The 15,686-nt window shown below is 43.5% G+C and overlaps 1 protein-coding gene across 8 annotated transcripts in view; it reads right to left on the reverse strand.

Annotated features, from left to right (window-relative positions):
• Window positions 1-15,686, reverse strand: part of CPNE2 (copine 2) — a 223,973-nt gene that overhangs the window by 32,182 nt on the left and 176,105 nt on the right. For 6 of the 8 annotated variants that reach the window (XM_058155646.1, XM_058155647.1, XM_058155642.1 and 3 more), the window contains one exon: window positions 4,990-5,049. The exons of the other annotated variants lie outside the window; for them this stretch is intronic. In XM_058155646.1, the coding sequence (XP_058011629.1) occupies window positions 4,990-5,049 (60 nt within the window). The remainder of the gene's footprint in view (window positions 1-4,989; window positions 5,050-15,686) is intronic. 8 annotated transcript variants of the gene reach the window in all.

Here is a 15,686-nt window from a genome sequence, read left to right on the forward strand (position 1 = left end):
CACCTCTAAGCACCGGTAGCTGTTTTCTGCTTACATCCTTTATGCAGCTGGCAGGAATGTGGAATTCCAGGCAGGTTCCTTGTTAACAGCTTAATTATTTCTTAATTATCTAGTATTATTTTATTTGGGAAATGAAGAAGGGGGAGTTTGATTTCTTCCCAGAACAGATTAGTGGGGTGGGAAGGGAATGGGGATTTTGAAGTAACCTTCCCCTGGAGTGGGGAGGGAATGGGGATTTTAGGCTTGCTGTCAAACATCAGCCATAATACTAATGACTGTTTTGAACAATATGCAGGTTGTATTACATGAATGGCTATTTTATATGTGAAATTATGACTGAAACCTATATAGGTTCACACTGTCAGGAAATTTGTCCTTAGTTTTAGGTTGCTTTACTCTTTGTTGAGTTTCCATCCATTGCTTCTTGTTATGCCTTCTGGTGCTTTGGAAAATACTTTGCCCCCCCCCCCCTTCTTTCTAGCAGCTCCTTAAAACCCGTTGCCTATCACACACTTGGGCAAAGCATGTGAGCCATTTCCTCCTTTCAGTGGTCCATGAAAGTGCATCTATAGCAGAGGTCTCTAACCTTGGCCACTTTAAGACTTTAAGACAGCAAAGGCTGAGGAATTCTGGGAGTTGAAGTCCATAAGTCTTAAAGTGGCCAAGGTTGGAGACCCCTGATCTCCATATGTATGTAGATAATAAAGTTGAAAAAAGGTGAACAACATTTTTGCAGAACTATAGATACGTTGAGGCTAGGTGTGACAAGGAATGGCTGGGAGGGGAGGGGCCAGGCAAGGTACTCCTTGACATGAGTGACATTGAATTTGCCACTCCTACCCAGTCACATGACCATCAAGCCACACCCACTGTCACATGACCATCAAGCCATGTCCACAAAATAAGCCACACCCACAGAACCGGTAGTAAAAAAATTTAGAACCCATCCCTGGTGCAAATGTGCACAAGCACAGACATACGCAAGCATGCACGTGCCCGGACCTCCGTGAATGCACGCATGCATGGACATGTGAAAATGTGCACATGTGCAGACATACATGCGGACATGCGTGAATGCGCATCAGAGGCCCGAAGACCAGCTGGCCAGTGGGAGGCAGGGCATCCCAATAACGGCTGCATGGCAAGGGGTCCGATCTTTTTCTTTTATAAGTTTCTGTTTCGTCCTTTGCAGGAAAACAGAAGCTCATGACAGAAATGCCACGAAGAGCTGACCTGGGGTGACAGTACACATGCCAGCAGAGAGGGTTCTCTGTGCCACCTCTGGCATGCGGGTCATAGGTTTGCCATCACGGATCTAGAGGGATACAGTGATAGATTAATTCAGCAGTAATTTAACCTTTTTTTGCTTCATTATTTAGACTCCTGAATCCACCTGAGAGGTTCTCCCCTCCAAGCTGAAACCAATTCCTGGTTTGGTGAAGGAAATTTGGCCAAACATTTCGGGGACACAATGTCCCAAATTAATTAAGAGTGCAAATGTCTGAAAGGAAATTTGGATGTTCTGCCTTAGGCGAAAGGACGCTTTATATCATTGCTACGTGCCTAATTGGAACATAATTCTTCGTTTGCTCAAGTAACGTGGTTATCAAGGAAACGTGGATAAGATATCGTAACAGAAATGGTCAGTGTGTTTGGGCCAATGCAAATTCAGCCGGGTTGTGGATTCCTAGGTTGAATAAAGTGAATGCATAGATGTGCTGGGTTGCTTTCCTTAAAACCCAGGGATTGCAACAAATGGATTCCACACCCTCCAGCTCACACTCAATAGGATCACCTTGAGATTTATAATTTTCATTTATGCAATGGTGAATCAAAATAATCTTTCTGCATCCGATTTACCTACGGTTCCCAAACTGATCGATTTGTAGTGTGAGAAAACCTGATGCAGGTATCTCCCAAAGTTACTGTATTTGGAAGTTACAACTAGTCCAGAATTGAGAATTTGGGGAGCCACATGGTACATAATTCATATAGTAATACCTCTGCTATGTGAGCTGCACTGGCTCCTTGTAGTGACAATGCAGAATACCATGGTTACTTTTGATTTCTCCTTCATATTTAGAGAAGTCTAGAAGTTTAGAGTTCATTCTGAGCTAGCTTTCCTTAATTTTTATTACAGGTCATCCTCTACTTACAACAGTTCAGTTAGTGACTATTCAGAGTTACTGAAAGTAACACTTTTCATACAACCATTGCAGCATCTCCACAGTCACGTGATCAAAATGAAGGTGCTTGACAACTGGCATGTATTTGGGATGGTTGCAGTGTCCCTGGGTCACGTGATCCCCTTTTGCAACCTTCTGACAAGCAGAGTCAATGGGAAGCCGGATTCATTTAACAACTGCAGCAGTCCACGTAACAACCATTGACCCTTACGATCAACCTTTACGAAAGGTTGTAAAATGGGGCAAAACACACGTAACAACTGTCTTAGCAGTGAAAATGCAGGGCTCAATTGCGGTTGCAATTCAAGGATTGTCGGTACTGTTTCTTTGGTTTTAAAAGATACAGTGAGCGAGCTACATCTCGCAAACTGTAACCGACATCAGGGGTGGATTCTAATTTTTTTTTACTACCGGTTCTGTGGGTGTGGCTTATTTTGTGGGCGTGGCTTGCTGGTCATGGGACACTGGGCATGGCTTGGCAGTCATGTGACTGGGTGGGCGTGGCCAATAACAATAAATAATAAAAATAATAAACAAAATATACAAAACAATAAGAGGTACCAAAAATCAATTTTCACACTTTACACACACACAACACAACACAATACAATACAACTGACTCACACACAATGTAAAAGCAGCTGCACTTCACCCAAAATGGCCCCTGCAACAAGCAGGAACCTCACACAGCCACAAAAAGTTCAAAAACCAACTTTCACACTTTATACACACACAACACAACTGACTCACACACACACACACACACACACACAATGCCACATACAGCTTTGTGAGATTTTGTGTGTGAAACACTACAGAAACACACCAAATCTCAGAAAGCTGCACAAATATTTTATTTTATTATTTTATTTTATTTGTATTTTTTAGATCAGGGGTCTCTAACTTTAGTAACTTTAAGGTTTGTGGACTTCAACTCCCAGAGTTCCTCAGCCAGGAAAGCTGGCTGAGGAACTCTGGGAGTTTAAGTCCACAAGTCTTAAAGTTACTAAGATTGGAGACCCCTGTTTTAGATAAAAGCAGCTAAATTTAAAACTTCCGTAACTTTTAATTGCTGTCTAAAAACCCAACTCCTTAAAAAAAAACAATTAACTATTTTTTAATAGTTTACTTACCCAATTGAGGCAGGCAGATTGAGTTGCTCACCGAGGAGATGGATTGCAGGCAGACAGATTCAGTTGCTAGCTGATGCAACTGATTGCAGAAGCCATGGCTTTGCGAGCCCGAAAGGAGCAGCAATTATAGGTAAGTGGGGGAGGGAGCGATTGGGTGGGCATGGGCGGGGACTGTTGTAAGAAGTTGTAAAAAAGTGATTTTAAAAGCCTGTGATGATCAGGAAACAGCTGGGATCGCCAGAGGAAAAAAAAGGTTTTAAAAGGCTCCTCTGATGATCCCAGCTGAAGTTGCAGCCCAGAAGCTCTTAAAAGGATTGTTTTAACAAGCTCTTCAGCTGAAGAGCTTGTAGAGCTTTTTAAAGGTTCTGTATTCAGGCAACTCAGCTGGGATCACCAGAGGAGCCTTTTACAACCTTTTGTTTTTACAACCTTTTCGGCCAAGGGAACCAGTTCGGGGCTAACTGGGCATTGTTACCGGTTCTGCAAACTTGGCCAGATTTTTGCCAACGGTTCTCAAGAACCGGTCCGAACTGGTAGCAACCCACCATTGACCGACATCATTTATAATCTTCGACAGAAATGTTGCTTTGTGTTATTATTCTTTTGCATTTCTATCCTGCCTCCATTGCAGGCTAGAACTCCTGCAATTGGAAGAAATCCACAATCTGAAATGTTACGAAGATGAGGGGGTCAAATTATTCTCCAAAGCACCAGAAGGCAAGACAAGAAACAATGGATGGAAATGAACCAAAGTGAGAAGCAACCTAGAACTAAAGAGAAATTTCCTAATGGTGAGAGGAATTAACCAATGGAACAGCTCGCCACCAGAAGTTGTGGGTGCTTCAACACTGGAAGCTTTTGAGAAGAGACTGGACAGTCACTTATCTGAAATAGTATAGGTTCTCCTGCTTGAGCACGGGGCTGGACTAGAAGACCTCCAAGGTCCCTTCCAACTCTGTTATTATGTACAGGTAATGCTCAACATATAACCACGATTAAACTCAAAATTTCTGTTTTAAGCAAGAAAGTTTTTCAGTGAGATTTGCCCCATTTTATGATCTTGCTTAACCACAGTTATTAACGGGATCACTTAATTTCTTAAATTAATAACATGGTTGTTAAGTGAATCTGGCTTCCCTATTTACTTTGCTTGCCAAAAAGTTGCAAAAGGGGACCACATGATCCTGAGACAACTGTCTGCAACTGTCATAAATATGAACCAGTTGCCAAGCATCCAAATGTAAATCATGTGACAATGGTCATGCGATGGTCCTAAGTGTGAAAAATGGCCATAAGTCACTATTTTCCATGATGATGTAACTTTGAACAGTCACTAAATGAATTGCTGTAAATCCAGGACTACCTGTACAGAATGGAGGGTCCCCTCCTGGATCTTTTGCACATGCATCACCTTGTCACTATTGCTCATCGTCCCAACACGTTGCTAAGTGGGTGGCAAACCTCTTGTCAGGGTTTTGTCGAACCAGAGAGTACCGCACACCCTATAATTTTGCTGGCCACCGTGGGGCATATTTCTGCTCAGGGAACAAGCCTTTTTCCAACTTCCAGGCGTAAGTGATGCTTTAATTAATGCTAAGATTTAACTGAGAGGCCACAACAGTGATTATGTTGTTAGCCTCCATGGAAAGGAAAATCACCAAGATCCTTACCGTAAACATTAATTGGCAGCCTCCGAGGATGTAATCCAGGAAGGAGTAATCTCGGGTGATCTTAAGAGAGGAGGGGGAAGATTTGGGAGAAGGGGAGAAAGAAAGGAAAAACAGAGCAAGTTAATGCAAAAGCAAGTTTGTTTCACAAAATACTCATTTATTCCTCTATATTAGTTCAGCGCATTTCAACCTTGGCAATTTTAAGACGTATGGACTTCAGCTCCCAGAATTCCCCAGCCAGGAACTGACTTCAGCTCCCAGAATTCCCCAGCATGGCCAGCTGGAGAATTCTGGGAATTGAAGTTCACATGTCTTAGAGTTCCCAAAATTGAAAAACATTCTAGTTTGAATCTCCTGGCAGTCATTGCATTTCCAAACATTGTGGCTGGATTTACACCACACATTTACCATTTAAACCAAGGAAAATAAAACCACAACAGTTCTGCAAGATGATATTGACATGGTACATCGTGGTTTCAAGTCATCACTTGGTTCACATGGGGTAGCCTGGGAATGTTACAATCCTCTAATCACAAGTCACTTACCCATTGTTTTTACTTCAGCCTGGAATATTGTGTGTACTCAGCTGTGCAGCCTGTCAAAAGCAGCAGATTGGAGGTGTGTGTGTGTTTGTGTGTGAGACATTAGCAAGGTTGCTGTTTTGTGTCAACAAAGGTCTTTGTCGTGCAAACATTCTCTTTTTTCTCTTTGACATATTTGTCCAAGAAAGTTGGTGATATTTCAACAGTTACTAATAATTACTATCACCTATGGCAGTATTTTCCAACTTTAAGATGAGTAGACTTCAATTCCCAGAATTCTCCAATCTTCATGGGATCATACTCATAGCAAGGCTCAAGACTGTAATGGGAAAGTTTGCACACCAAGGTAGCTAAACTCAAACGGGATTAGATGCAGAAATCCTGCTTTGGCATATTGTGTGAATCAGGCCAATACATGAAGCCGTAATAGGATTTATGTGTAGCCCTTAACTTATAACTTCTATGCGCTCCCATAGGGAGGGCCTCCTCAGGGTGCCGTCAGCCAAACAATGTCGGCTGGCGACCCCCAGGGGGAGGGCCTTCTCTGTGGGGGCTCCTATCCTCTGGAACGAGCTTCCCCCAGGACTTCGTCAACTTCCTGATCTCCAGACCTTCCGCCGTGAGCTGAAGACGTATTTATTCTTCTGCGCAGGACTGGCATAGAATTAGTATTAGTATTTGTAATTTTAAATGGGGTTTTATGGTTTTATGTATTTTAATTTAGGGGCCAAATTTAATAAGTTTTTTAGCACTGTTTTTATTTGTATTGTATCCATTGATTGTTGATTTTATCTGGCCATGCACCGCCCTGAGTTGTTTTTTTTATTATTATTATTATTATTAATAATTATTATTATTATTATTATTATTATTATTATTATTATTATTATTATTATTATTATTATTATTATTATTATTATTATTATTTATTATTACCATAAAGGAGCCTGCCCATTATAGACATAAGATTTGACAGTTGTAAAGAAGAGCATCACATCAGAATAGATGGAAACTAATAAAGGTGAGAAGCAACCTGGAATTAAGGAGAAACTTCCTAACAGTGAGGAAAATTAACCAGAAATCCTGGGTGCTCCATCACTGGAGGTTTTTAAGAAGAGACAAGACAGTCACTGATCTGAAATAGTCTCGGTTCTCCTGCTTGAGCAGGGGGCGGGACAAGAAGACCTCCAAGGTCTTCTAGTCCAGCCCCCTGGACCCTCTTTCAGCTATTTTCTGATTCCACTCATAAGATCTGAGAATATATGATTTTTTTGCAAAGGTTATTAAGTGAATGCAACAGTTGTTATAACTATAACTATAACAGGATACAACTATAATATATAAATTCTGTGACGAAAACTTAGAAACATTAATTATCAACTGCAAACCATACTATTCACCTCATGAATTTTCCTCATTTCTTCTAATTGTTGTTTATGTCCCACCACAACCCTGTGTAAGCAAGGCATTATGAACTCTAGCTGACCAAATCATGGAGGCTGAAGCCAAACACCCTGATTCACTGGCCATTATTTTGGGATATCTAAATAAGGCAAACTTAAGGAAAGAGCTACCAAAATACTTTCAGCATGTCAACTGTCTTACTAGAGGCAAGAATACTTTAGACCATTGCTACACAATACTAAAAGATGCTTATCGGTCCTTACCACGAGCAGCTGTGGGGCACTCTGATTATTGCATGATTCACCTTGTACCTGCTTACAGGCAAAGAGTTAAAATCACAAAACCAACAATTAAATCAGTGAAGACCTGGACGGAGGAGGCAAAGTTAAAGCTACAGGCCTGCCTTGACTGCACTGATTGGAATGTTTTTGAAAGTACCTCTGCAGACTTAGATGACCTCACAGAGACTGTAACATCATATGTCAGCTTCTGTGAAGACCTATGTGTACCCACCAGGAACTTGCAAATATGCAGTAACAATAAACCTTGGTTCGCAGCTAAACATAAGCAGCTACATTGTTCCAAAGAGGAAGCCTACAGAAAAAGTAATAAAATGCTGTACTGTCAGGCCAGAAATGTATTAACAAGGGAGATCAGAGCAGCAAAAAGAAGCTACTCTGAAAAGCTAAAGAATCAGTTCTCAACAAATGAACCAGCAAACATGTGGAAAACTCTTTAAAATATCACCGGCTATGGCAAACCTCCTTCCCAGGCTGAAGGTAATCAACAACTGGCAGATGACCTGAATGTGTTTTACTGCATGTTTGAAAGGAAACTACAGCCACCTATCTCCACAACCCCCATCTCAGACACACCAACAACAGCCAAGCCTCCTACAACTGACCCCATCCCATTGGGTTCACAACCCCTAGTGATCACAGAAAAGGAAGTGCAAGACCTATTTCACAGACAAAAGCCAGAAAAAGCTCCAGGCCCAGACAAGATAACTCCTTCTTGCTTAAAAGTCTGTGCTGACCAGTTGGCCCCCATCTTCACCCATATCTTCAATAAATTAGCAGAGATGTGCTATGTTCCTTCTTGCTTCAAACACTCTACTATCATCCCAGTGCCGAAGAAGCCCACCATCAAAGAACTGAATGACTACAGACCAGTTGCTTTAACATCTTTAGTCATGAAAACCTTTGAAAGGCTAGTACTGTCCCACCTGAAAACCATCACAGATCCGCTGTTCAACCTGTTGCAATTTGCATACCGAGCAAATAGATCAACAGATGACGCCATTAATATGGCTCTGCACTACATCCTACAACATCTTAAATCTTCAAAGACCTACACAAGGGTCCTCTTTGTAGACTTTAGTTCAGCATTCAATACCATCATTCCAGACACTCTTCTAACTAAGCTAAACCAATTACAGATACCTGAACAGTCTTGTAAGTGGATCATAAGCTTCCTAACAAACAGAAAGCAGCAGGTGATGCTAAGCAGAATCACATCAGGTACCTGTACAATTAGCACAGGGGCCCCCAAGGCTGTGTGCTCTCCCCACTTCTCTCTGTATACCAATGACTGCATCTCTAACAATCCATCTGTTAAAACTACTGAAGTTTGCAGATGACACAACAGTGATTGGTCTCATTCGAGACAATGATGAATCCGCATACAGATGGGAGGTTAAACAACTAGCCTTGTGGTGTGACTGGAACAATCTGGAACTGAACACACTCAAAACCGTAGAAATGGTGGTAGACTTCAGGAGAAACCCTTCCATACTACCACCTTTTAAAATAGTATCAACAGTAGAGACCTTCAAATTTCTAGGTTCTACCATATCTCAAGATCTAAAAGGGACAGCTAACATCAAAAACGTCATCAAAAAAGCACAACAAAGAATGTTCTTTCTGCGCCAACTCAGAAAGCTCAAAGTGCCCAAGGAGCTGCTGATCCAGTTCTACAGAGGAATTATTGAGTCTATTATCTGAACCTCTATAACCTCTATATCCCCTCTATATCCCCTCTATATAGGACCTGTATACTGCATGAGTCAAAAAGAGGGCTGTGAAAATATTTACAGACCCATCACATCCTGGAGATAAACTGTTTCAACTCCTACCCTCAAAACAACACTATAGAACAATGCACACCAGAACAACTAGACACAAGAACAGTTTTTTCCCGAACGCCATCACTCTGCTAAACAAATAATTCTCTCAACACTGTCAAATTATTTACTAAATCTGCACTACTATTAATCTTCTCATTGTTCCCATCACCCATCTCCTTCCACTTATGACTATATGATTGTAACTTTATTGCTTGTATCCTTACGATTTATATTGATATTGTTTCCTGGTTGCTTATTTATACCCTATGACTATCATTAAGTGTTGTACCTTAGAATTCTTGATGAACTTATATTTTCTTTTATGTACTCTGAGAGCATATGCAGCAAGACAAATTCCTTGTGTGTCCAATCACACTTGGCCAACAAAAAAATTCTATTCTATTCTATTCTATTCTATTCTATTCTATTCTATTCTATTCTATTCTATTCTATACTATACTATACTATACTATACTATACTATACTATACTATACTATACTATACTATACTATACTATACTATACTATACTATACTATACTATACTATATAACAAACTAAGTTATTAATGAGTTGATATGTATGAAGAATGGACACTTAAAGTGTCAAATCTGGCAGAAATGGAAAACATTTCTGCTCATTTGAAAGACTATACACAAGAAAAATATATTTTAGAATGGAAAATGTGGATTGATTATATTCAAAATAACTATCAGATAAAAAAATATCAAATAGCATATGAGTAAATTTAGGAAATATTTTGTATTAGATATATTTTTGAAGAAGAGGGGAATTGAGAGTGTGATTATGTGTGGAGTGACTAGAGATTATAATTTAAGATTTATTTTGGATTATGATTGTTAGTTTTGATACCCGGCATTTTGTTCTGGGAAGTCGGGGGGGGGGTAAGGGGGAGGGGAACTGGGGGGGTGAGGGTAGAGGATGGAGTGATGGTTAATGTACAGGGATTACTGAAGATGTATAAATATAATTAATGTAGGGTCGGGTCTGCCCAGCTACCATTTTAGAATGGTGGGGAGGGAGAAAGGAGGAGAGAGTAGGAGGTAGGAAAGAGGAGAAGAGGTGTAGAAGAGGGAGAAGAGGAAGGAAGAGGGGTAGAAGAGGGAGAAGGAGGGTGGAGGGAGGAGAGGATGTAGATAAGAGAAGGGGAGGAAGCTCTGAAAAGTAGAAGAAGGTAGAAGAGGGAAGAGAGTTAAAAGGAGGGGGTGGTGACTGGGCAAGCCCGACTAATTGTATTAGTGGGGTCGGTTTTATTACATCTGCAGTTTTTATGCCGGCTTGGGATGCCCTTTTTTCCTGCTGTTTTTTAATTATCCATGAGTTACTCATCTCTTGAGCTCCTACGACTATGAGGTTCCCCCACCTCGCAGGAATGGCCCTCTGTGCTATCGAGGGCCTACCTTAATGAAGGGTCTTGGGACCCAGAGAGGTGGCATGCATCAAAGAAGAATCTTTGGGGGTTTTTAAATAGGTTTTTAACAAAGGGGTTTTTAAAGGGGGGGAGGGGAGTGACGGGTAGGGGGAGAAACCCGTCGGGGAGGGTATATCCAGTCCCAACGCGTGCTCACGGCATTACTTTATCTGGTCCGGAGACAGGGGGAGGGGGGTGTTCAGAGCGTAGAGTGTCATTCCATCTGTACGGTAAGTGGGAGAGGCAGATTTGGCGGAGGTAAGGGGCCGTATCGTTCCCTGGGAGCACTTGTTCAATGTTTAAAAGCAATCACATGCTCCGGCCCCCCAGTCCTTACTCGTTCCCCGGATGGCCAGGACCCTCAGAGCTTGGGTCTTCGGCTGATGCAGTGCAATGCCCGGTCCGTGGTTTATAAGGCTCTCCTGATTTGTGACCTTATTCAGAGGGAGTCCGCGGACTTTATGGGCATTACGGAGACCTGGTTGGGCACAGAGGGGGGTGTACCCCTGGTTGAACTGTGCCCTCCGGGTTTCCATGCATTTCATCAGCCGAGGGCCCAAGGTAGGGGTGGAGGGGTGGCTGTTGTGATTAAAGAAAGCCTAGAGCCGAGGGAGTCCACTGTGCCTCAGATAGCTGGTTGTGAATCCTTCCTTGTAAAGTGGGGCCATAGGAATCAGATGGGTTTGTTGATCGCGTACCTGGCTCCTTGCTGCTTGACTACAGCCCTACCTGAGCTGCTGGAGGTGCTTGCCGGGGTGGCAGTTGAGATTCCCAGACTTTTGGTTATGGGGCATTTCAACTTGCCATCGGCCAGCTTGTCATCGACGGTGGTCCAGGAGTTCCAGGCTTCCATGACGGCCTTGGACCTGATTCAAGTAATTGATGGCCCTACACACACTGGGGGAGGCACACTAGATCTGATTTTTATCTCTGGTCAGTGGTTTAATGATCTGGAATTAGGACATTTAGTGACAGAACCAATGTCATGGTCAGATCATTTTCTCCTTCGCCTAGACTTTCGGACCACCGCTCACCACCGCAGGGAGACGGAGCCAATGCGTTGATTCCGTCCCAGGCGCCTGATGGACCCTGAGAGGTTCCGGACGGAGCTTGGGCCATTTCCTGAGGATCTTGCCCGCGGCACGACTGAAGAACTAGTTGCGGCCTGGGAACGGGCCGCGGCTGGGGCTTTGGACTGTGTCGTGCCTTTGCGGCCTCTGACCCGGCGTAGATCTCAATTGGTTTTCTGAGGAGCTGAGGGAGATGAAACGCCGGAAAAGACGCCTAGAGAGTACTTGGAGGTCTAGCCATTCCGAGGCTGATCGGACACTAGTGAGGTCTTTTACTTAGACCTACCTAGTGGCATTGAGGGAGGCGAAACGTTCTTACATTTCCACCCTCATTGCATCGTGAGATAACCGCCCGGCCGCCCTGTTTCGGGTGACTCGCTCCCTCCTTCACCAGGAGGGGCGGGAGGACCCCTTACAGGGACGTGCTGAGGAGTTTAACGGTTATCTATACGATAAAATCGTTCAGCTTCGGGATAGTTTGGACCAAAATTGCGATGATCCAGATGAGATGACGGAGGCACGTCTTGTTGAGGTTGTTTGGGATGAGTTTGATTCTGTGGCTCTCGAGAACGTGGACAGGTTACTGGGGAGGTTACATGCAACTACATGTTTACTGGACCCGTGTCCTTCCTGGCTGGTGCTGGCTACTCAGGAAGTGACACGAGGCTGGCTCCGGGGAATCATAAATGCTTCGTTGTTGGAAGGGGTTTTCCCCGCTGCCTTGAAAGAGGCGGTGGTGAGACCCCTCCTCAAGAAGCCTTCCCTGGATCCAGCTATTTTGGGAAATTATCGTCCAGTCTCCAACCTTCGCTTTGTGGCGAAGGTTGTAGAGAGTGTGGTTGCATGGCAGCTTCCCCAGTACCTGGATGAAGCTGTCTATCTAGACCCGTTCCAGTCCGGCTTCCGGTCCAGACATAGCACGGAGACAGCTTTGGTCGCGTTGGTGGATGACCTCTGGAGGGCCAGGGATAGGGGTTGTTCCTCTGCCCTGGTCCTATTAGATCTCTCAGCGGCTTTCGATACCATCGACCATGGTATCTTGCTGCACCGGTTGGAGAGTTTGGGAGTGGGAGGCACCGTTTATCGGTGGTTCTCCTCCTATCTCTCTGACCGGTCGCAGACGGTGTTGATGGGGGGGCAGAGATCGACCGCGAGGCACCTCACTTGTGGGGTGCCTCAGGGGTCGATTCTCTCGCCTCTCATGTTCAACATCTATATGAAGCCGCTGGGTGAGGTCATCAGTGGCTTTGGGGTGAGTTACCATCTGTACGCTGATGACACGCAGCTGTACTTTTCCACCCCGGGCCACCCCAATGAAGCTGTCGAGGTGCTGTCCCGGTGCATGGAAGCCATACGGGTCTGGATGGGGAGAAACAGACTCAAGCTCAATTCCTCCAAGACGGAGTGGCTGTGGATGCCGGCACCCCGGTACAGTCGACTGCAACCGCAGCTGACTGTTGGGGGCGAGTTATTGGCCCCAATGGAAAGGGTGCGCAACTTGGGTGTCCTCCTGGATGGACGGCTCTCGTTTGAAGATCATCTGGCGGCCGTCTCCAGGAGGGCCTTTTACCAAGTTCGCTTGGTTCGCCAGTTGCGCCCCTTCCTTGACCGGGATGCCTTATGCACAGTCATTCATGCTCGTCACTTCTCGTTTGGATTATTGTAATGCTCTCTACATGGGGCTGCCCTTGAAGTGCACCCGGAGGCTTCAGCTAGTTCAGAATGCAGCTGCGCGGGTAATAGAGGGAGCCTCACGTTGCTCCCATGTAACACCACTCCTGCGCAGCTTGCACTGGCTTCCTGTGGTCTTTCGGGTGCGCTTTAAGATTTTGGTTACCACCTTTAAAGCGCTCCATGGCTTAGGACCTGGGTACTTACGGGACCGCCTGCTGTTACCTTATGCCTCCCACCGACCTGTACGCTCACACAGAGAGGGTCTTCTCAGGGTGCCGTCCGCCAAACAATGTCGACTGGCGGCCCCCAGAGGTAGGGCCTTCTCTGTAGGAGCTCCTACTCTTTGGAACGAGCTTCCCCCTGGTTTACGCCAATTGCCTGATCTTCGGACCTTCCGCCGTGAGCTGAAAACGCATCTATTCATTCAAGCGAATGAATGGCTTAAAAGCTTTATTTCATTTTAACTGGGGTTATTTATGAATTTTAGGGTTTTAAATTGATTGTTTTAAATTTTGGCCATTAATGTATATGCTTGTTTTTAAGTTTTTGTTTTAATATGTATATAGTGTGGTTTTATCATTTCCCTGAGTCCTTCGGGAGAAGGGCGGTATAAAAATCTAATAAAATAAATAAATAAAATAAATAAATAAATAATTGTATATGACTATACATTGGATGAGTTGTTGGATATGAATGTAAAAATAAAACTTTTTTAACGAGCAAAAAATAAATAAATGAGTTGATATGTACATGGTTGTTAAGCCCGTTAATTATTGTGGGGCACCTTTGATGAAAAGTTTAAATGCAGAGGTACTTTTTAAAAGGCAGCTGGATTTTCTTGGGTGTTTTCTTTAGAACTGAAGAAGCTTCTTGGATGAGCAGTGAAATGTCTTTGAGGAAAAACGAAGTCCTGGTTCCTTTTGAAAAAGCACCTTTGGGACAATCATGACCTGGATGACTGAGTAGAGATTCTATAAATGGAGATTTTCAGGAAAAAAGTCATAAATCACAGGCACATGTCCATGGGCAAATGGTCATAAATGCAGACCAGTTGATGAGCAGTGGAAATGTGGTCATATGAACTGGGAGGGGCAGGTGATGGAACTTTGGAACTAGATTGTTAGTATCTTTAGAGGAGGTCTATCATAACTTCGGATGGCTGCTACATGACCAGACATAAGTCAAGGACTGCTTGTATATATTTTGGGTGCAGCTTGCTACATGCATAAAGCAATTATGCTTCATTAATTGTACTGGGATTTTTTATGAACCCAGGGCATAGCACAGAATCAATGTGGAGCGGGGATCAAATCTGGATCATTAGACTGGGCTGTTCCAGACCATTTTAGCTCACTGCTGTTTTATCTCATTTACTTACTCCTCTGAACTGAATAAGAGGGAGGGAGGAAGAGAGAGGTAGACAGACATGAGGTATGTAAAAGTATCAGTATTCAGTCTTATGTAAATACAAGATGAGAGGCAAAAAGGAGTACAGATAGTGGATTTAGAACCATTCATTTAGTGACCATTTGAAGTTACAATGGCACTGAAAAAACGACGTAAAATCGTTTTGCACACTTATGACCTTTTCAGCATCACGTGATCAAAATTCGGATGGCTGGCAACTGGTTTATAGTTATGATGGTTGCGATGTTCTGTGGTCATGTGATCAGCTTTTGCGATCTTCTGACAAGCAAAGTCAACAGGGAAGCCATAGACACTTAGCAACCGTGTCACCTAATTGCCACAGCACTGTCTCATGTCTCATGTTTTCTCATCTTTCCTACTGTCTTCTCCTATTGGTTTCTTATTAGATTAGATTAACAGAGTTGGAAGGGACCTTCTAGGTCATTTAGTCCAGCCCCCCACCAAAGCAGGAGACCCTCCACCATTTCTGACAGATGGCAGTCCAGTCTCTTCTTGAAAGCTTCCAGTGATGAAGCTCCCACAACTTCTGAAGGCAGCTTCTGTTCCATTGGTTGATTGTTCTCACTGTCAGAAAATTCTTCCTTACTTCTAGGTTGAATTTCTCCTTGTTCAGTTTCCATCCATTATTCCTTCTCTGACCTTCAGGTGCTTTGGAAAAGAGGTTGACCCCCTCTGTGGCAACCGCTCAAATATTGGAAGACTGCTATCATGTCTCCCCTGGTCCTTCTCTTCACTAAACTAGCTAGGCCCAGTTCCTGCAACCGTTCATCTTATGTTTTAGCCTCCGGTCCCCGAATCATCCTGGTTGCTCTTCTCTGCACTCTTTCTAGAGTCTCAACATCTTTTTTATAGTGTGGTGACCCAAACTGGATGATCAATTGTTTGTAACTTATGATCAATGATTGTAACTATGATTTATGATCTATCACTTTGTTGTTTGTATGTACCGAGAGCTTATGCACTGGAGACAAATTCCTCGTGTGTCCAATCACACTTGGCCAATAAAGAATTCTATTCTATTCT

The sequence above is a fragment of the Ahaetulla prasina genome, chromosome 12, assembly GCF_028640845.1.
Source record: "Ahaetulla prasina isolate Xishuangbanna chromosome 12, ASM2864084v1, whole genome shotgun sequence".
Classification (NCBI taxonomy): domain Eukaryota; kingdom Metazoa; phylum Chordata; class Lepidosauria; order Squamata; family Colubridae; genus Ahaetulla; species Ahaetulla prasina.